The 22,610-nt window shown below is 35.2% G+C and overlaps 1 protein-coding gene across 1 annotated transcript; it reads right to left on the bottom strand.

Moving 5' to 3' along the window:
* Positions 1 to 31: 31 nt before the first annotated feature.
* On the bottom strand, positions 32 to 21,311 carry LOC136815298 (HEAT repeat-containing protein 5B-like). The gene is made up of 32 exons (XM_067071739.1): positions 21,121 to 21,311; positions 20,545 to 20,756; positions 20,169 to 20,217; positions 19,552 to 19,611; positions 19,171 to 19,320; positions 18,697 to 18,934; positions 18,447 to 18,514; positions 17,408 to 18,058; positions 17,111 to 17,222; positions 16,787 to 16,936; positions 16,528 to 16,627; positions 15,858 to 15,967; positions 14,932 to 15,095; positions 14,708 to 14,779; positions 14,260 to 14,466; positions 13,749 to 14,099; positions 13,396 to 13,585; positions 10,776 to 11,111; positions 10,347 to 10,526; positions 9,583 to 9,780; positions 8,790 to 8,893; positions 8,008 to 8,085; positions 7,568 to 7,636; positions 7,240 to 7,431; positions 6,620 to 6,876; positions 6,236 to 6,360; positions 5,780 to 5,997; positions 5,169 to 5,457; positions 3,420 to 3,705; positions 2,880 to 3,093; positions 2,004 to 2,214; positions 32 to 607 (listed from the first exon to the last, which is right to left on the bottom strand). The coding sequence occupies exons 1-32, from the start codon at positions 21,253 to 21,255 to the stop codon at positions 306 to 308; spliced, it is 6,078 nt and encodes a 2,025-aa protein (XP_066927840.1). The 5' UTR covers positions 21,256 to 21,311; the 3' UTR covers positions 32 to 305.
* Positions 21,312 to 22,610: the final 1,299 nt, after the last annotated feature.

The raw sequence follows: 22,610 nt of genomic DNA, 5'->3' as shown, positions 1-22,610 counted from the left end.
TGTTGATACAAAAAAACGAGTAATGTAATTGATAGAGCACCTTAACACGTTTAATCGGAACATCGATAATAGAGTAGAACAATCAATTGTTAAGATGTATTCAAAGTTACCGCTCGCTCATGAGACTTGTTGTTTGTTCGAGTTATGGAGTAAAGTTTATAAAAGAAGACATTCTTAACTGAAGGGACGAGAGAACTTGTTCGAGTTACGGAGACATTCGAGTGATAGAGGTTCGACTTAAAGAGACTCTGCTGTATATCATGGATTTCGAACGCCATTGATATAGATGAGTGGTTGAAACCCTTTCATTTGAAATTGCCGAAATTCATTTTCAGCTTGATTTGCGGTTGAGCTGCAGCCACAGATTTGGCTGGTGCTTTACGGATAGCTGAGCTGGCTTTGATTCCTTCGGTCAATTTCACTTTGAGTTCCGGTGATCTAGTCATACAAGCTTTGAATGCGTCCGGATACAGCGGTCCAGTGGCTGTAAGTCTTTGTATACAGTGTTCATGTAAAGCTCTGGAGAAACTGTTCGCTTTACCAAGAGTATTGGAGTCATATAGTAAGTTCACCAATGTTGTGATGTAGACAGCCATCATGGAATCCACTGAAAAGAAAAAAACGGTGTCTTTGTGAGTTTATAATACCTTAAGTGGATAAATTTTGGCGGGGATTAAATTTGGCGAATTTTGCCAAAATCCTCGCCAAAATTTAAAAAATCGGCCATTCGCCAAATCAAATCCCCGCCAAATTTAAACGAAATCTTTTTAAGATAGAAATTTTCTGGAGAATATATATTTCTTAGTAAAAAATACCACGTATTTCTTAGTTTACCAGAGACTAAAACCTTCCCACTCGCCAAATTAAGTCCCCGCCAAAATTTATCCACTTAAGGTAGTCATAACTGTATAATATTATACTCTATACTATTGTCGAATGAAGTAATGAGTTTTATTTCAAAACTAATAGTTTCACGCCGTGGAGACGATCATCAGTTGAAAATAAAATTTAAAAAAACTAAAGTTCGTTTTGAATGTTTACGAAGAACAATGTACTGGCTTCTTTTGACAACAATTGACGTCAGTCTTTCGAATCGTGTTGTTTTAGCGTGAACTTGTTCACGTGGCGGCATTTCGAAATCAGTTCGTTTCTGGAGTTCAACAGACTAAAACAAGTTCACGCTAAAACAACACGATTCGAAAGACTGACGTCAATTGTTGTCAAAAGAAGCCAGTACATTGTTCTTCGTAAACATTCAAAACGAACTTTAGTTTTTTTAAATTTTATTTTCAACTGATGATCGTCTCCACGGCGTGAAACTATTAGTTTTGAAATAAAACTCATTACTTCATTCGACAATAGTATATATATGCTTCCGATTCCGATTGGTCAAGCACTCTTCTGATGAATGAGAGTTCAACTCAACAAGAAGTTAATATTATACTCCATGTACGCTGAAACATTTTGTGGCAATTTTTGAGATTATCTTATCTTAAAATATTAAAGAAATAAACCTATGATTTTTCCTTTTTTATATAGCTTATAACAGCTAAGTAATATCAACATAAAATTGAAACAATTAATGCAGGATGGTCTAGGCACTTAAATCTCATATTTCTTTTTGAAGGCGAAGAGAACCATTGTTTGTCTGCCAATGCAGAAAATAAAAAAAAACGAAAATACAAAATGTATTATTTCTCTCTTGTTTAGCCTCCACTGGTCATTGCAATCTAACATATCTTTCTTGTTATTCGTATACACGATTTTTATAAGATCAAAGTATATAAGAACACAAGGCTTCGATTGCCAAAATGTTAAGAACAAGTTAAGAACATTTCTTAGGAAAATGGACAAAAATACTCACAAAATGGTGAAAATAAGAACATGTTAAGAACATTCTTAAAACTCAAAGAGAACATCCAAAGGCTTCGAAAATTGTGCATGTTTTTATAAAAAAGGTGGATATAAATTAACGAAGCAAACATAATATCAGTCAGACTTACATCCTTCAGTCATCAAGGAAAGGGTGAGCTCCAAAACAGTGATTGATTCTTTGTAATTCAACAATTCAATTTCCGTGTTTACTTTGTTGACTTGGGCATCTTCTAAAAGAGCGACAATTTCAGGGACACAGGAGACGATGAAAGGCCGTGAGATGGAACGTTCTTCGGACTTCATCAGGGATTCCAAGCATTTGAATGATGATAAACGAAGCTGAAAACACCAGAGAAAAGAGTTGTTAATCAAATTATTGATGTCATTTACATCACTGCAAAAAAATAATTTTTAATTTTTTAGTAAACTTGACGATGGAAGTTTGAGCAATAAAATCAAACAGTTATGTAGCAGTTTGTGAGACAAAAGCAAAGATAGTTTAAATCCATATTTTTATCAAAGAGCCTCATGAATTATTTTCTGGATGATATCGAGAGCTGACAGGGGTAAGAAAGTAAGAATAAAGAATGCTAAGTAACGTTCACACGATACAGTTCTGTTTCGCTTCAAAACAAAAAGAAGCCATTCTATTGGTTACATTCAAGTTTACATCACTTCTAACCAATAGAATGGCTTCATTTCGTTTCGGAGTGAAACGAAACCGCCACTTGCGAACATGGTCTAAGAGTAAGACCATGTTCACACGTTACTGTTCCGTTTCGTTCCGGTATGATTTTCGTTACGGATCGAGTGTGTTCACATTGGTTTCGAAACGTTTCGGAGCAAGAAAACGGAGCAGTTCCGTTCCGTTCCGATGAAAAAAGTGGAGCGAAACCGTTTCGAATTTTGACGTCCACACGTGCTTCGGAACCGTTTCAGAACGGAACGTCTGAACATGGTCTTAGAATAAGGACGAGGAGCCGTAGAACATATAAAAAAGAAACCTTGTGATGTCCATTTTTGATCACCCCTACAAATCGTTGAATAGCATCGGTCAGTAAATTAGTTTTGCTGATACACTCGACAGGTGATTGGAATATGAAGATGGAAAGCAACATCAAAATATTCTCCCATAAAACCAAGACCGGTGAGTGAGGACCGGACACTGATGAATAGTCCGGACAAATGGTCGGTACTTGAAGAATGGCTAACATGGCACTAAAAATTAAGAGAAATGTAAGAGAATATAATAAGCATATTTTTATAGAAAGATCCATATAAACAATTTTAATTTAGTCATAAGAGCAAATCAAGAACAGTTTGAAGCTCGAAAGTCAGAAAATAAATCACGAAAATCACGAAAAGAATAGCAAACCTTTGGAAATTGCGAAAAAAACAAACAATTAATTTATACCATATATACGTATTATGCATTATTTTTCGAAATAGTGCGTTTGCCCATAAGATTTTACTAGATCTCGTTTGGAAAATTAACAGGTTTGTTTCAAAGAGGATCGATTTTGTTATGAAAAGATAAACAATACCTTTGTATGAGGCTACACCATCCTTTACTGCTCGTCTCATCTTTGGTATGTTTCGAGGTAATTATAATCTTAAAACTTTTACAGATTTGTCCAAAAGTTTCTTTGAGTTGATCGATCTCAATGAAATCATCGTTGACATTTGTTGCAATGTATTTCAACACGGTAGTCGATAAAAACATAACGGTTGGCAAGCATACTAAAGAAGCACTTGGCGTGCACAGGTTAGGAATGTATGCGAGAATGGATAAGATGGTCGCCATCAGTTTCATAGAATCGCAAGTGAATGCTGAAATAGCAGAGGTTTATAAAGATGCGAATTTATACTGATTGTATACCTAATAACTTTCCTCAGACATCCACATAAAGGTCTACATTAATTATGTGATCCTACATATTATTACCGTCTTTGGTGAGTTTAGTTTTCCCTAGTTACATGTGGAAAATGTTTGATGATATAAAAAAAACATGGCAAACTTGACGTAAAGCAGCAGTCATTGTGGTATGACACTACATCGCACACATGCTAGATGCTGAAGAGCATTTTGTCGTGTCTATTTTGTCGGGAGTTTGTAAACATCGACCAGAAATGGTGACCACGACCAGCGACCACGACCGGCGACCAGATAAATTTGGGTTCTCGAGTTTATCTGCTCTCTCCACCGTAGAGAATGTTTAAATCAAGTCCTAAGAATAGTAAAAAGTGACCTTTGAAGTAACCAGTCATTTTCTTGACAAAGTGACACTATTTGACAAAAATATTGACAGGGTCATTAAGTATGATGTTTGTAAGCTTTGTTAAACCAAATATCTTAATTATGCTGAATGAGATGCCTTTAGTATGAATGGATACTTGGCAGTAGAAATAAATTGGGAAGGCCAGATTTAGAGATATGAATCTAATCAATTATTCTATTGTCTTTATGCTGACAAAATGACTAATTTCGACAGAAATAATAATCTGATGATGAAATACAAAGCTTCTCAAACCATTTTCAAAAAATTTTGTGCCACTAATTATTGTGATACTGATAATACAAAAGGATAGAAATTGATAATCCAGCTCCAAGAGCGTCGAAATGGTTGTTTTATGTATTTGGTACGTGGTTTTAATTATATGAGACAGGGGTGAGCTTACTCTTCAATATTAAATATATTCAAATGATTAGGAGAGACACTCTACGTTGGAAGAAGAGAAAAAAGTCGATGACCCAAATTTATCTGGTCGCTGGTCGTGGTCGCCGGTCGTGGTCGTCACATCTGGTCGACGTTTAGAAACTCCCCTATTTTGTCAGTCGACACAAAGCTGAAATTAGACTAAAATAACTCTCAAAAAAAATCAAAATTAAGGATTTCGTTGGATTGAGGTGGATTTTGCCTTAAGGCCGGTCTCCACTTTCGCGCGAAATGTGCGAAAACTTTTTAAAGTTAAGGTCATTGGTCGGTAGAAAAATGAAGCAAGGTCATTGGTCAAATCTGACGTAACGATTTAAAAAGTTGAACTTCTTTCAACTTTTTATTTTTTCGCTCGAAACTTTTTTAATGAAGTAATCTTTGTTACAGGCAAAAACGGCTGATAAAAAGTTTTCGCTCATTTTCGCGCAAAAGTGGAGACCGGCCTTTATCTGCTTGGAGTTTTTCAAAAATGGGCCAACAGAATAAGCGTGTGTAAAGTGCTCTAAGTAGGCATTGATGCATACAACACAAAACTGCACAAAATGGTTGATTGAGAGCAAGGAGCGATAAAATCACCTGGTTTTCTTGACACATTTCCCGTAGACAAACCAGAGCTGATAACCAAATCTTTGGCATATTTGCTGACCAGGAAAGTGCAAACTTCCAACAAACTAAACACAACACTTTTCTTGGCAACAATCTCAGATTCGATTGTATCTTGACCCCCGTCTTCTGACTTTTGAATTTTCTCGTGGAAGGCGATTGCACATTTTTCGATGATTTCGAGAATGTTCTTTTGAACGATGGTACTTTCGCTGGTCAACAGCAAACGATGTGAAACGATCAGCAATTCAATGGCAAGTTGCTAAGAAAAATAGGATAAAGAAAGAGTTGAGGTGAAATCAGATCTGGCATTCTCATCTCAATTGATCAAACTCATCTTTCTGTTATACATCAATTACACGGTGTTCTAAATCTAGATTTAGAACGCCATGATCAATTATCAACATGTATTTCCTTATCCTTATCTGTTAACAGCTCGCACGAAAAAAAATCTATCTCTGAATTAAACCAAGAAGCTACTACAGTTATTTTTTCCTGTGTATAGGCAACTCTTTCGTTAATTTTCATCAATAGGCTTGAAGATGTTGACTGAAATTCTCAATACCAAACATATCATGACTAACCTTATTGGATGCAACGCGCGAACGCCCGTAAGGAGAGTGTAGAAGAGCCACCATGGAACAAATACAAGCTTCCATTGTCCCATCAGGATATGAGGAGAGAGGTGAACACATTGCTTCAACACAAATACCGGAGATCAAATCAAATCGATCATTGTTGATTTCATTGAACTCTTTTTCCATGTTAGAATCCATTGACACTTTCATTCGGCATTCGTCCACTGTGATGGATGAAAACAAATTGTTATGCGTAGATAGAGACTATTCTTCAGCAAAAATCGTTATCATTTTATCAACAACGTTTAGCGCTTTTGAAAGAACCAAATTTTCGTGCAACTTTGTGATAAGTCCCAAAAATCGATGAAAGTTTCGGCATGCGCAAAAATTTATAAGCGAAAATAAGTACCTTGAAGTATACTGAAATATTGGTGTTGTTCAAGAATGTTAACTGAATCATACCTGCGCCAATTTTAGTTTTTTCTTCATCGATGAAGGCGACAGAGGAAAGCCACAAAGAGATAGCATGAACCATAGGTGGCCATGATTGTTTGTAGTGTGGACGGACCATAGATGATGTCTCCGTGCTATTTATTAATGAAAAAGATCTCTCTATACTGAAACATTAAATTAGGGTGAAGTATAGTAAGCAGGCCCTAAGCTCTTAAAATTATAATACTGGCTAAGATTTAAAATCTTCACATATCCATTTTGTATTTACAAAATAATTAGTATGGAAACGACTTCATATCAACTAGATCAACGATTAAAAAGGACTACGACAAAGAATGCTTTATTATCAAATTCGAAAACGAAAAAGAAGTACAGTTTCAATTTAAAACCAACCTGAAAAAATTTCCAGTATTATTAGGTATTTGTGAAGAATATTGCTTCGGTAAAGTGAGAACGGCATAATCACGCGCCACGCCCAACCAATATTTCACCAGTTGATTGATATCTTTTATAATGACCTCCATTAAGTTTCCACCACCCGATCCGCCCGATAGTGAAAGGGCGTCTCCTTCATCGTCGTCTTCATCAGCTTTTAAGGGCGTTTTTCTGTTTTGTTCTTCTTTACCATGTTTTACTGCAGCAATGTAAATCTGATTGGATGGGACAAAGAAAATGAAGAATATAAGAATTTCAATGAGAAAAGTAGTTTTTTTGCAAGGAAAGAAAATCTTTTTTTCGACCAAAGCCAAGTTTTTACTAATCCTATGCGTTTTTCCCTCGTGTGGAAACCGAAAATTATTTCCCCTTTTTCCGTATAAATTCGGTTTGTTGGACGCTTTAGAAAGGTCTTTGCGACGTGTGCTAATTGGCTTGTCATAAGACGCCATGTTGAATGTTTTGGACAGCGCTCAGCATTCGCAGACCCCATTACATCTCATATCTTTCCACAAAGAAAAGTCAGTCGCAAATAGAATGTCAGTAAAGCAAACAATAAAATGGTTCGATAGTCATACCTGTGCCCATGCTTTCAAGACAGCTAACGTTTCCAATGTGTACGAGCTTTCACTGTATTCTCTTTTGACGGCGTGTTGTTCGTCTTCTTGGCTCGTCCCAATCTTCTCCAGTGAGTGCACCAAAAGTTGTTGGATCCTTTTGACGTCATTGATGTCACGTGATATCCCACAACCAATCCACGATGAGCAAACCTGTCGGTGAAAGAAATGTTTTGTATGCAAGTAGCTTTAACAATTGATATCAAAAACACCAATTTTCTTTGTCTATAAACCTGACAGAAATCTTTTACTTGTTTCGAAATTTCTGAAAACCGGTAAAAAAGCTTACCTCACAAGCCATAGCAGTGACATCCGGTGGAATATTATCAGCGAATGCTGGACGTAAAGCTGTTCCAACCTAAAATTACAAAAGAGACAGTAGATATAATTTAATTTTGCTCAGTCAACAATTAAAAAATTTAAACAGTTTTTTATTATTTTTCATTAGTGATTTACTTTAAAAGATTTACAGTAATTCATTTTAAGAAATATTCCTATTCAAAAATATAACAATTTATAATTAGGGGACGCTTTTTTCTATAGGTTATTTTACAACTTTTTTCTAGACATTGCACATATATTATATACAGAATTTTCAGGTGAAGAGCCAAATGTAAATTTTGGAAATATATCATTATTATTATTATTATTATTATTATTATTAGGAAGGTTTCTTGAATGATACTATTTCATTGAAAAAAGACAGAAAGCCAACGTAAAAAAACTTACTTGTGCTTGAAACTGTTCAAGAATGAGGTGACCGGAAATGTCAGGATCAGGAGACTTTGCGAACAACATCACTACATCCTGTATTTTGAATGTTTTGAGAAAAATAAAAAGCGACGATAACAAGTCTTTTCTCGGTGGTTTGACTATTAGAATTTGTTTAAAGTTACAGTCCCTGGCCCCCAGGATGCAGATATAGATACTCAGTTACTCTTTGTTCATACTATGTTGTATCTTGGGTAAGTTTTGACAAAAATAATTCAAATGATCATTGGTTTTGATAGTTGAATTTTTTAGTAAATTCTCTAAAAACCTGCATTTTGTGGGGTACCTAATTCTGTGGATCAGGTTCTGTACACGCTAAATTATTATACATGGTTTAAGATAAAGCCGAAAACAAATGAATTTTATTTTTATCAGCAACATTGTGCTAGCGAGCACCTCACTAAAAACCGGGATTTTTCATCTCGTTTCTTACTGAGTTCCACTATGACGATTTTCTAAAAAATAGAAGCCTTTCGAGTGTTTTGACGCAAATTCTATTTTTTTCTAATGTAAGGGCTTCAAAAGTTAAAGAGCCAGTTTTTTTAAAGTGACGTCAAAAAATCGAATGTTTGGAGACCGAAAACCTGGGCTCAAAACATTCGAAAAAGTCGCAAAGTGAAAATAGACGTTAATTGCGTAGAATAAACGCGGGTGACGGCAAGTATAGGCTAACATTGTGCAGGTTTGTACGATAAAAATATAATCAGACGAAAAATTGTTCAAAATTTACAACAACTAACCTGTAAAGTTTTCATTCCTTCGAGTTTGAGAAGATCGTTTGAAGAAGTACCAGCGATGAACGCAATACGAACCAACTCCGTTAACTGTGTCACCAAGTATTCCGCTGAAAGAATTGATAAACATTCACTTGTAAAAGGTATTAATATATCTTCTACACGCTTTGTATAAGAATAATTACTTTGGCTGAGTGTGAGCATTATTCTTATTTTTCTATTGTTCTAAACAATAGACCTATTGTTCTAACTCTGAAATCTCATCCTGATATTTTCATAGAAGTTATTCTTATAAAAAACCTTGTATCAACTTTACCACTTCAAAGGAACAAGTTTACTAAGACCGAATGACGTTAAAGTCTCGCATCATATCTTTGATTGCGTCAATTGAACGACTTTTGACAATTCAGATATGCCGTCATCTGAACAAAGCCGACTCGAACCCCCCTCCCTAGATACAGCTTTTTAGGTAAAGAAATAAGAATATTGATATTGATGTGTGACCTTTCCACCCTATTTCTCTTCGAATATTTCGAATGCTGAAACATATACTGAGCTCTTTAAAGCAAAAAAGATCAACTAATTTGACCATAACCATGATGAAATCTACTTGTATAATACAGTGGAGTGGAGCCTCTATAACTCAAATAGATAGAGCAAACTTGTATCATAAAAGGAAAGTTGATGGAGTGATTAGGACTTGCAGGGGGGGGGCTTGCTCAAAAGGTTTTGTTACCTAAAGAGGTCCTTTGACAATAACTTCAGTTAAGAATAAGAGGTTACAAATTTGTTATCTTACCTGAACTATTTTCCTCTTTCATCTTTCGAGCGAGCGCCAAATCAACATGTTCCTGGTGGCTTTTACAAACTTGGAGTATCATTCGAATACATTCCATGGCGAAGACACGTGTGGGCCATTTAGGAGTGATGACCAATTTATCATCCGCTTTCTTGGACAGGACAACAGCTCCTTCCTCATCGTCGTCACCTCCTCCACCTTGGTAAAATAAAAAAGACAGAATACCTTATTCATCAGTACTATTGATATGCGTAAGTCATTTTTCTAGCGGAAACATCCGAAAAAATCCGGGATTTGACCCCTCTCTGTTACTAAAAATAGAAACACGGAGGTCAAAATCCAGCTTTTTTCGAGTGCTTCCTTTAAAAAAATATGTCGTCATCTTGACTTACGCATATCAAGAATTCATTTTGTTTGAGTACGTTGGCATGGATATTTTTGAGTTTCAGACCATTCTGATTCTGTCTTATTTATACGGGGTTTCCAGTACTGGCGGAAATTCTAATTTTATTTTGAGTCAGCCGTAGAATCTGTAACAAGCGGATCTCAAAAAGATTTCCCACATGGTTAAAAAATCCTGTCAATTCGTTCGAGTTTTATTATGAATTCGCCCAAAAAAGATGTCACAATTTCTTCATCCATTGATATTTGACTTAAGTATCTAATTAAAGACAGCCATTGGATATTTTAAGAATACACAATAAAAATGCCAAAACCGATACAGAGTAAATATACATTTGATATAAAAAGAAAGAAAAACTCACCACTTTGAGGTTCGGGAGGATCATCGTCGACATTGGAAGCCAAAAGAACTTGTTTACAAAGTCCCAACCAATGTTTGAGGTCTCCATCCGCTAATGCTTGCAACATGGATGTAATTGTCTCACGAATGTGTTTCAACATGTTTGGGTCAGTTTCTGCGTCCAAAAGACTGAACAGTAGACCTGAATTTAAAAAAAACTAAGTATTGAATAGTACCATCGAGAGAGAAGAAGAGCTGTAGATAGAGCTGACCAATTCAAAGCTCTTTTTCTCGACGAATTCCAGATTTCCCGAAAATTTTGAAGGAGAGAAAGACGAGTGGTAAAAGGTCCAACTCATTCCCATGTTCCTAGATTACCGGGTTATCCAAGTGAAATTTCGACTCTACAGTTAAAGAAAGCAAGAAAAAACAAGTTAAATTAAACTTTTACCCTCCAGTCCCCGATTTGAGGCGTACATTTTCTTCACAACTTCTTCGTTATCATTAATAATCTTTCTTCCAAGGTCACAAATATCCTTGGCCTCACGATGAGCTAACTGTCTTAAACATTCCACACTCGATTTGCGTAAGATCAAATGCGGACTTAGCAGTTGGTGACACAAGTGTGGGATTAGAATATTGAGGTTGACGACGTTAGGCGCAAACATGTGTAATTGTTGTAAGCAGCGTATAGCCTCTGATCGCACCAAAGAATCAGGATGTTTTTGCATGATAGAGCAAGAGGCTAGACAAAACAACCGGAACCGAACCACCGTTTTCGATGTATCTGAAGACAAAAATTTCCAACTTTTAAAAAAGAAATGAAACTAAAGTCTGTCCAGATATAATTGGCAGTGGAAACAAGAATGCCTGTAACTTTTGATAGTCAAATATAATTATGAAAACTTTTTTTGCTTGTTTTAGAGAATTAAAAGCGCTATATTTGAATGTATTTTTGGTTGAAAAATTCGCGATTTTTAGCGGTTAAATTTGCGATTGTAAATATTGAGCTTTTTTTCTACTTATGCTATAACGTTCATTTTTACACCAGTGGTAGTTCAACCTTAGGTTAAGAAGTTTGTTAAATTTCAAGGCGAACAGAAAAGTACTTCGGAAGATATGAGACCCGAAATACGCCTTGGTAGCACTTTTCTGTGAAATATCAAATCTCCAACTTATTACTAAAAACGGGGGTTATGTTATCTTTTTTGAACAGTGCAATTAAAAGTTGGAAAGTGTTTTAAGTGTTGGTGCATTGGTATTATTGGTATCATTGATTATTTCGAAACGAAGTGAAATCACAGTATAATTATTTTTATTGAAAAGATAAGCATGAACTTATATTGCCTTTGTTATTTTTAAGTCATTAAAAGAACTTTGCTAATTCACAAAACACTAAACACAGTTTGGCTATGAGGTCATTAAAGAGATCGTAAAATGTGTTATGATCGAAAAACTGTTTTATCATATCACTACCCCCGTTTTTAGTAATAAGTTGGAGATTTGATATTTCACAGAAAAGTGCTACCAAGGCGTATTTCGGGTCTCATATCTTCCGAAGTACTTTTCTGTTCGCCTTGAAATTTAACAAACTTCTTAACCTAAGGTTGAACTACCACTGGTGTAAAAATGAACGTTATAGCATAAGTAGAAAAAAAGCTCAATTTTTACAATCGCAAATTTAACCGCTAAAAATCGCGAATTTTTCAACCAAAAATACACTCAAATATAGCGCTTTTGATTCTCTAAAACAAACAAAAAAAATTTCTATAATTATATTTGACTATCAAAAGTTACAAGCATTTTTGTTTCCACTGCCAATTATATCTGGACAGACTTTATAAAGTCTGTCCAGATATAATTGGCAGTGGAAACAAGAATGCCTGTAACTTTTGATAGTCAAATATAATTATGAAAACTTTTTTTGCTTGTTTTAGAGAATTAAAAGCGCTATATTTGAATGTATTTTTGGTTGAAAAATTCGCGATTTTTAGCGGTTAAATTTGCGATTGTAAATATTGAGCTTTTTTTCTACTTATGCTATAACGTTCATTTTTACACCAGTGGTAGTTCAACCTTAGGTTAAGAAGTTTGTTAAATTTCAAGGCGAACAGAAAAGTACTTCGGAAGATATGAGACCCGAAATACGCCTTGGTAGCACTTTTCTGTGAAATATCAAATCTCCAACTTATTACTAAAAACGGGGGTAGTGATATGATAAAACAGTTTTTCGATCATAACACATTTTACGATCTCTTTAATGACCTCATAGCCAAACTGTGTTTAGTGTTTGTGAATTAGCAAAGTTCTTTTAATGACTTAAAAATAACAAAGGCAATATAAGTTCATGCTTATCTTTTCAATAAAAATAATTATACTGTGATTTCACTTCGTTTCGAAATAATCAATGATACCAATAATACCAATGCACCAACACTTAAAACACTTTCCAACTTTTAATTGCACTGTTCAAAAAAGATAACATAACCCCCGTTTTTAGTAATAAGTTGGAGATTTGATATTTCACAGAAAAGTGCTACCAAGGCGTATTTCGGGTCTCATATCTTCCGAAGTACTTTTCTGTTCGCCTTGAAATTTAACAAACTTCTTAACCTAAGGTTGAACTACCACTGGTGTAAAAATGAACGTTATAGCATAAGTAGAAAAAAAGCTCAATTTTTACAATCGCAAATTTAACCGCTAAAAATCGCGAATTTTTCAACCAAAAATACACTCAAATATAGCGCTTTTGATTCTCTAAAACAAACAAAAAAAATTTCTATAATTATATTTGACTATCAAAAGTTACAAGCATTTTTGTTTCCACTGCCAATTATATCTGGACAGACTTTAACATAAAGTTGAAAATTAGAAATATATAGTTGATTTTATCAACGCACTTTTAAATGTGTCTATAGTAGACTCGTTGGACTTTCTATTTTATATCAAATACCCGGAAGAAATTTGGACATGATTTGTACTCCTACATAATTACTATGTTTTTCATAGGAGACTTAATTTCTCCGCAATGAAATGAGCGTTCTAAGAGCAAAATAACCAGATCAACAAACCTTGGAACTCTGGACCGATAGCTGTAATTAACGCGCCCACGCATTTCCCTAAACATTGGTGAACTTCAGTCAAAGACGGGGGAGTTTGTAGCAATAAATTGGTGACAGTGTACAGCGTCTGATCAACATATGTTCGAAACATGGGACCTCCTGAATCGGCAATTTGAGTTAATCCATGAAGTGACCAGATCTAAAAGAATACATTTTAAAATCGATATTTTCTCAAAGCCATAAAGATTTGGGAGATTTGATTCATAAAAATTAATTTTTTAATTGCTAGTAAAAATAATTCCCTAAAATATTCTCAAGTGGGATGCGATCTAAAATCTTCGCGAATGCTTATATTAACTTGCCTGCACCAGAGAAGAGCTTGGATCTTTGGCTAACGCCATCAAAATGGAAACACTATTTGTTAAATGGTGTCCAGAGCCCATCCCGCCCACATAGCGGTGTAAACAACCCAAAGCTAGGGCGTGTCCGGTACGAATGACAGCATCCGGTGTTTTTTGACATTTCTCGAAACTGGTTTGAGCCATTTGAGCAACGAAGTTTGTGTCATTCATGACTTGCGCCATTCGGCCGAGTGCTTCACCGGCGGCGCAACGAAGGATATTGTCTGTGTTAGCGAGGGCTTCTTGAACGAGCGAGCTAGCGTGCATCCGCACAGTGTTTTCACCGAATAATGATTTATTCTCGGCTAGATTCTAAAAAGGAGAGAATGATAACAGTTGATAAAAGATGATGATTATCACATATTTTTTTTAATTTGAATACTGATAAGCAAAAAGTTCTCAAAATGTGGATTAAGCTAAGTTAAAAGTATCTAGAAAATCATTGTAGGGATTAAATAAAGCAGAAACCAACCTTCAAAGCCGCAAGAAAAGCCGTGAAGATATTAGTTTGAATTGCCTGCTGCCTGACACCTTTGTTCTTGACTATGCACTCGTTGAAATGACTCATCAGTTGACCTCGATGTTTATTGGACACACAGGGAAATATATGACCGAATAAGGAGATAGCTGCATCGATTACGGCCACGCCCAATGGTAGAGGTCCCGGTACATTGTGATCCTTGAAGGAAATTTAAATTTCTTGTGTAAAGAATTTCGAGCAAAGTCAGCATAATTAAAGTCAATGTAAATATATGTCGAGAGCTGATTAGTCGAATGACTTTACGGCAACACATTTTACTAATTTTCGAAATTTCCAATATACCGACTAAATACGTTTTTTGTTTTCGACTAAAGTAATTTAACAATCAAAGGGTTTAACACATTTAGAAGAAAACAGTTAAGAAAGATCAAGATCGTACCTCATATTTGCCATAGATGCAGGAAGAATCGTGTTCAAATGCTCCTGAACCTGAAGCACTATTCACTTGAAGCTGAAATGAAAAATGATACTAATTTCTGGGCTTACCAGGGGGTAAAAGGTTATTCTAAAATTTCCAGGGTTAAAAAGGTTATATCATAGTTATATCATAGTTATATAATAATGGGTGTTTTAGAGAAATATATTATCGTATTGGTTTCGAACCTGTTCCTCGACATCTTTATGGTCTGTATCCTGCATCCAAGAACCCAACAAAATGCTGTCATCTTTATGACAAAGTTTTTGAAGTAATGAAGTGGTGACAGCTCCTTTACGATCAGCCATGGTAAACTCACCAACCAAATCACGGATAAGTGGTGTGAACGATCCTATTAGAGAGACAAAGTCTAGAAGAAGGTAACGAATATTTGGCATATTTGGTCAAAATCCAGCAAAGTTAATTTTTACAGCTATCCACCAAAAATTTAAATTACTGTATTTATACACCTAGCCTGGGTATCCAGACTCAAAATTTCAGAAAAAAAACTCTTACCTCAACATACAAAGTTTCTAAAATTTTAGAGTCTGGTGCAACTAAAAAAGTCTGATACAGTTTGTTTGATACTGCCTGTGAGTGAACCCTTGTTGACAGACTATCAAAACTTTGGAATCCTAGGCAGACACACATAATTAACTCACCATAAAACCTCTTTTAAAAACTCAAAAAAAACTTTACTACTTTAAACTACATCAAAGCATCAGCCACATTGAAGGCTCCTTTCCTCGGCCATTTTGTTTAGAAATGAACCTGTGTTTTCATTTTCATTTGTTTATATTATTTTGCAATGCCAGCTTTTTTCCATAAATTATGCACGCGCATACCGTAAACTAGAGACAAGATTATAAAAAACTAGACGGTGAAATAGTTTACGGTTTGGATATCCAGGCCATTATTCACCCAAATGTGTGCCATTCCATTTCAGGCTTTAAAACAGGTTTTTTTCTTATTTAATGGCGTTTTTTGGACAAAAAGTCCTTCATCCGCCAAATTAAATTCCCGCCGAAATTCATTCCCTTAAGGTACATTTATGACTTTTAACCTCACTTCTTGAACCTTGATTTAGGTATATGTCAGAGAAACTTTTTCTAACCTTCGAAGAAAGTCGGCTGCAAATTGACGAGTAAGGAGTACAATCTACATTTGAAGGATGCGATGGAAACTTGTAGTTGGCCACCATGAACCTTTAGGAGTAATGGAAACCTGAAAGAGGAATCGAGATAAAAGCATTCCATGAGAACCAAGATAAACAATTGTTTTTGTTTTAAAATGTTTAAGTATAAGAACTCTTAAAATTACTCGATTATTACCATTGTTGATGTTTTTAAGGTTTAGTAAAAAAAATGTATTTAGAAAGTGGGGAGAAAGCACCATGCTGGAGAAACTTTTGTAAAGGCTTTTTGACCCTCTTACTCTTAGGTTCCAAATAAACGGGGGGGGGGGGGGGGCTCGAATAAACGGGGGGGGGGGGGGGGGGGTTGGAAAATTTTCTAGATTTTAATAAACGGGGGGGACCTAATTGCCGGGGGGGTTGGAAATTGTACTTCTGAAACCCAAAAATAAGGTAAAAATAGGCTAGAATCAGGCTATTTAGAGCAAAATAAGGGGCCTACTCTTTGACAGCTGAAAATATTCTTAGAGATTAATAAACGGGGGGGTCCTAATAAGGTCCGGGGGGTTGGAAAATTTTCGAAAAATTAACAAGCGGGGGGCCCGTTTATTTGGAACCTAAGAGTGATAGAATTCAACACCGTATAACATACATTGAAAGTGAGGATAAAGCAGCTTCAATTGGAATCATGATTTTGCGTAACACATCTGGTACCAATAAACTTCGACAATTGATCACAAAACTATTAAGCGCTGAAAGCAGGAGTAAAAAAAAATAATTCAATAATTTGCATCACGATTTGAGGAAAGTCGCGCAGGTATTATAATTATAAAAGGACTCTGGAATAGAAGCATCTTTCAAGGAATTAGGTCCGTATAGAAGAGATATCAAAAATATAAAAAATCACTTACAACATAATGCACCAGCTCGATTCTCCAACGTTCTTTGCCACGTTTTCAGACTACCACGACCTTTCTCTGCATCGATGTCAGGGCCGTCAGGGAAAACGGATGTCCAGAGCTGAATCATTTTAGCCAAGCAACTCTTGACAAAAGAGGGGCCTGTAATATACGATGTAAAGGAACATAGTAAATCGGTAAAATAAAATCGAATATGTTATGGCTCCTGAACTAAAAGAACCCTTTTCTTAAAAAAGAAGCTCTCATAAATATGTTATTCTTACAGATTCACTACTTAAATATGTAGAGAAACAAAATCAAAACCACCATGCTTACCCATGGTACAAATAGCTCCGAGCAGGACCCATCCAGTTTTTATTTTGGCCATCGACAACCGGTTACCTTTGCCACCATCGTCCAACATATTCGTTGTCATCAAAAATAAAGACTAAATGAAAAACGAAGGATATGAAATCAAAAAAAAGAGGCTAAAATAAAAGAGATTCATAGATCAGGTGTATAGCAGCAGCTATCACAATCATTTTTTGTTCGAAAAAAAAAAAAACAATGAATCTTTGTTCTATATTATAAAAAAAGATATTCCTGTTATTAAAATATTGAGTGAGAACTTACACGTGCTTTTCCAGAAGGTATGCCAAGTGGACATCGATGTAGACCACCAATGATGGCCGCAAGAGTGTATCCATAACCTGTGACTGCCTCTGGTGATGACTTCAACGAATTAATTTTCTTCAAACAACCATCAATCAAGTTCGTGATATTTGATGGTAAAGCAATAGCACATGCTCTAATACACCAAGCTGCAGATAGTTTAACAGCTGGAGATGGATGAATCAAAGTGGAGAAAACAGCTTCGGTGATCGTCTCATCAAAACATGATTTTAAAGAGGATGTTAAACCCATGACCAGGTTACCAAGTTCACGTAAAGCACAAACCAAGACATGCTGTGTACCAGTGACCTCAACATTCATAGCAATATCGGAACTTTTACTAGCAGAAGTGATTGTCTCATGAATCAGATTCATCTGTTTGACAATGATCCTACACAATTCTTTGACAGCTTGGATTTGAGATCGCTCTGGTAGCATGGCAGACAAAACCGAGTTCAAAATGAAAGAAACACACTTTCGAGCGTAAACAGCATCAATATGAGTGGAATTTGATTTTTGACTTGCAGCAAGCTCAAGAATATGAATGATGACACCAGACAAGTATTTTGTCACCCATTTGACGCCCATTTCACGAAAGAAAACTACATAAGCCTTTAAATAAAAATAGCACAACATTATTATGTACTAAATTCTTGCAATAAGAACCCAAGATTTTTAGGAGATCATATTATGATTATTTCTTTCTGCGGTGGGATTAGTTTTGGTGCACTGGGCAGTAAATATCTTTTATGTATAAAATGTTGAAAACCTAAAGCATCGATCCTGAGTAATGAGCTAAGTGAACGGAGGAGGTAAGAAATAATGTTTTATATTGAAAACTCTTCGTTCGAGTTTTCTAGGGTCGAATGTGGAATGTTTGAAGTCATTGCATTTACACACACATTTACACAGATACAGATATTTGAGATACCATTATGACCATTGTGTAATATTGAATTTAAACGTCTCTTGAATTGTTTTAGATAGGTCTAATAGATACCTGAGTTACTCCAACGCGTATCTCACGACTTTCATTCATTTCACCGCTCTTCAAAAACCCAAGACCACCTACGAAAAGACAAAACAATACTTTTAATTAAGCTAATTTGAAAAACTTCCTTCAAAAAACAAGAAAGTATGGCTACAGGTAAAAAATAGTAAAACTTTTAAAAACAACAACAACACAACAATTATCCTTTCATTCCTGTAGACTTGAGATCCTTCAGCACAGTTCTTAATAATACTCCTACCTTTCAAAAAACCAGCAGCCATCAGAGAAAACATATCTTCAATGGAGATTTTCTTCACTTTGCTGCCTTTCTCAGTGTTTGGAGTTTGTGATCCAGCCATTAAAACACCCAGCAGTTGTGAAACTTGAACACGAACATCATAGTTTGAATTATCAAGAGCTTTCAAGCATATAGAAACCATGCTTTCCAGGTCGGTGGTACACATGAAATGAGCATGTTTTGAAAGCTCCAAAGCACACTAAGGAATGAGGGGGGGGAGTGTAGTAAGTAACATTGAACTAGTAATACCAGTATCAGATCGTTATGACACAGATTACAAAGATTTGCCTTGAAACTTCTACCGACTAATGATAGTATCAGAGACATAACATGAGTAAATGAGATCAAAGACTCCATAAAATGTTGGCTCTATGTGTTAGTACTCTTTGGCTCACAAGGAGCTAATGTAGATAGATATTGGTCTGATATAAATACCTTGGCAGCTGCCCATCTAACGGACATTGTTTTATCCACCAAACAGACTTTACATGCTTTATACATGTCTTTGTAGCCATATGAAGCTGCATTTTGTAAACCAAGCAACATTTTCTGCATACAAAGCAAAATCTCACATTTTGTTTGGACCTGAGAAAAAAATTTAACCATTTTATAAAAATAATAACTGACTGAATATTTATGATAGCTCTTGAAAGAAAATACAACACTTGATGAGGAAGGAGGATTGGCACAATTTTATCACTGCAAATATTCTTAAATGTGATTAAAAGAAGTAATAAACCAACAAGGGAGCATTTCCGTACATTTCTTAGTTGGAAAACTAAATGGTCTCATAAGCCTGGTCTAGCTTTTACTAACCTCAGTTTTGTAGAGAAGTTTGATCAAACTTTGTAAACCAACGTCAAAAAGAGTTCCAACCTAAAAATTAAAAGCAGTATTAAAGAAGAACAATATAAGACTAAAAGACTCAAACTATCCTTTCTTCCGAGTACAAACCCTACAATTAACTGATCTTCATTATATTAATATTTTTCGAGATTCAACAGAGGGTTAAAAAATGCACCTCGCTCCTTGTCTTGGTGGCTTCTAGAGCACTACTGTATCGGACTTTTTCAGAAAAAGTTTGAATATGGGAGGTGGAGGAAATAACACTTTTTGGAAATTTACTCCTCCCCTCTGGACATTGCAACTTTTGACCCCCCCCCCCCGACAGCATGTCTAACCCCTGGACAAGCATTAACTGACCCCCCTGGGCATTCAAAATTACCCTAAAACAGAGCAAGGCAAATTTTGTAGATTTTCACTACCCCCTCTCGGACACTATATACTCTACCTCCCCCCCCCCATGTACGAGCATTTTCTGGAAAAACCCATTGGCATAGTTTTTTAATTTATGACCGATGGAAAGTCATGTTTTAAAAGATTGTAATGTAAGCAAGTCCATAAAAAGCATGAATATTTTTATGTGTAATTACCATTCTTCCTAGGGACTGGTATACATCCCCAACACAGCATATTGCAGACCTGTGATAAAAGAATTTATGTTTTGATTTAGGTTAGGCAACTTCTTTAGAGGTCCTCAAACTTTGCTTAATCTGAGTTTGGAAGAACTTTTAGCTACCCGCTGATGGTCCTTGTGACTTTTTGGAAGCAAAATTTTCACCTGGAGTGATTTACTGGTGGGTTTTAGTCACAAAATAACTTTTTTGGAATTTCTATTTTTGCACATTAAAGGGAACAAGTGCAGAAAATTTCAGGTCATTTCCATCAAGAGATGACATTTTAAGACAATTTCTTTATTTTTACGTACAGAAAATGTGGAAAAGTGAGAAAAAATAAAAAACAACTTACAATTTGATGGCCATGTGACTAGGTGAGTCATCTCGAGTCTTGATGATGTCAAAAAACTTATTGACAGTCTCAAATAAACCCATTGTCGTACCAACATTGAAAAGTGTAGCATAGCATTTTCCGAGTTGTTGACGTGTGGCAGGGCTACAATTTATTTCCAAAAGTTTGTGTAGAGAGTTAACAATTTTTGGTTGAATAGCTTTGATTTCAGCCTGAAATTAAATGATTCATATTCAAGTTACAAAGCTCGAAATAATGACTTCAAGTGGGTCAAACAAGGTTGCTTTTGCTTGAAAATTATGATTTTTGGGCTGGACAAAGAGCAATTTGGGTCGGCCAATGTCTGATATCCAATCGCTATTTCAAGCTCTGAAGTTAACAAAAAGAAGCTAATCATACAACAAGAGTCTGATATTTTGTTCCTGTGTTAGAAGTTCTGAATTTAGTAGTACAAGTAGTTCCCCATTGAAATAATGTTTGAAATCACAGGAAATCACAGAATGTTAAATTAGTTTAGATATAGAGTGATAATGATAAGAACAGCTTCCAAGTTATCAAAGAACAATAAGGACTCACATTACTTGCAGTTCCACCTTTTAAGTATTCAATCAATCGATCTAGCCAATCATACAAATAGACTTGTTTCTCATTATCTGCCTTTTGGACAATTGAATTCTCTTCTGCAAGCCAGGTTTCCAAATTAGCTGACATCTTTATTTGGTTTAATTTCAGGTAATATGATCGTATTATTTTAATAGTAGTTACATCTAAAAGGAACATTAAAAAACTCAAGGTGAGAAAACAATTATTTGGTTTGGTTCTTTTTTATTATACAGCTAAGCAAACAGCTAAGCAAACTGAGGTAACTCCTTTTACCTTTGTGGCACAACCAAAAATTGCTCTTAAAAAAGGTGTCGTTGCGTTGCACACAAAAAAATTGGATGAAAATCTAATTGAAAATAAAATTACCAAAAATCTATCTGGACTAAGGACCTCAAAAAATACAATGTCAATGAAAAAACAATCATTTGGGTATTTAAGATAAAAATTGCAAGTAATGGCAATTTCTTCAACGATATGCTGTTAATCAGGAGAAAAGTACAAAAAATTAAATAAATTGCTGTCACATTCTTTCTGCAAACATTTTTTCCTTTAAGGTAGACCAACTGTGCCTCGTTTAGTTTTGTTGTAGACTAATGTAGACTAGCAAAATCGAGTCATATATGTAAACAAACTTACAACACGCTTGTTGCGTAGGGTAAAAATTGGAAATGTGAAATCAATTTTGGCAAAATATTTTGGAAAAAAATTTAATTTAATTTATAGATGTGTATTTCAGGTCTATTGACCTCTACAAAACAATCTAATTTATACAGTTAGATACAGGGCCTCTAACTGCTCATTTTTGCAATTTCTTCTATGTTTTTGGTGTGGTTCTTCTTACAAATTTTCTTGAAGTAGAGTTTAGCCCGAGGACTATACCTCTCACTCTCCATACGCAACATTTGTCTTTCTCTTTCAAAAATTATTTAACTGTATCTTTTTATTCCATGAAACAATTACTTTCAAATAAAAAATGTATTAAAGGTTTTGTTTTTAAATAAGAGTGAAATCGTTTGCGGACTCATCAATTTTAATTTACAAGCTTTTTCACATTGGATTGACACAAATGTGGAGCAAGATTAGTCAGAAAGAGGAAAAGAAAAACATTTTTTGCTTATATCAGCATAATATTACAATAGCAAGACACTGTCCTGATATAAAATATGTGTCTGATATGAAACAAAAACACTTATGTAAAAATAAAACCTTTAACAATGAATGGGTAAGCTTTCTAGAAATCCAAACATGATATGAATTGCATAGCTTTACCAAAAAATAGCACTTTAGGATCAGAAACAGTAAAAAACCTACTTTTTCCAATTTTCATTGAGTCAAAGAAATTTGTTCCTTTTTTGTTTTGATCTGAAATTTTCAGGAGAGGTGGCCAACATAGTTCGCTCATGTCAAGGCAGCGTGGGATGGGGTAACAGAATTAAAGTTTCTAAGTAAAAATCCTAATTATC

This window comes from Clytia hemisphaerica, unplaced genomic scaffold (genome assembly GCF_902728285.1).
Source record: "Clytia hemisphaerica strain Z4C2 unplaced genomic scaffold, Clytia hemisphaerica genome assembly, whole genome shotgun sequence".
Classification (NCBI taxonomy): domain Eukaryota; kingdom Metazoa; phylum Cnidaria; class Hydrozoa; order Leptothecata; family Clytiidae; genus Clytia; species Clytia hemisphaerica.
Note: the sequence above shows the minus strand (reverse complement) of the source record. Positions and strands in the feature narration are given on the sequence as shown.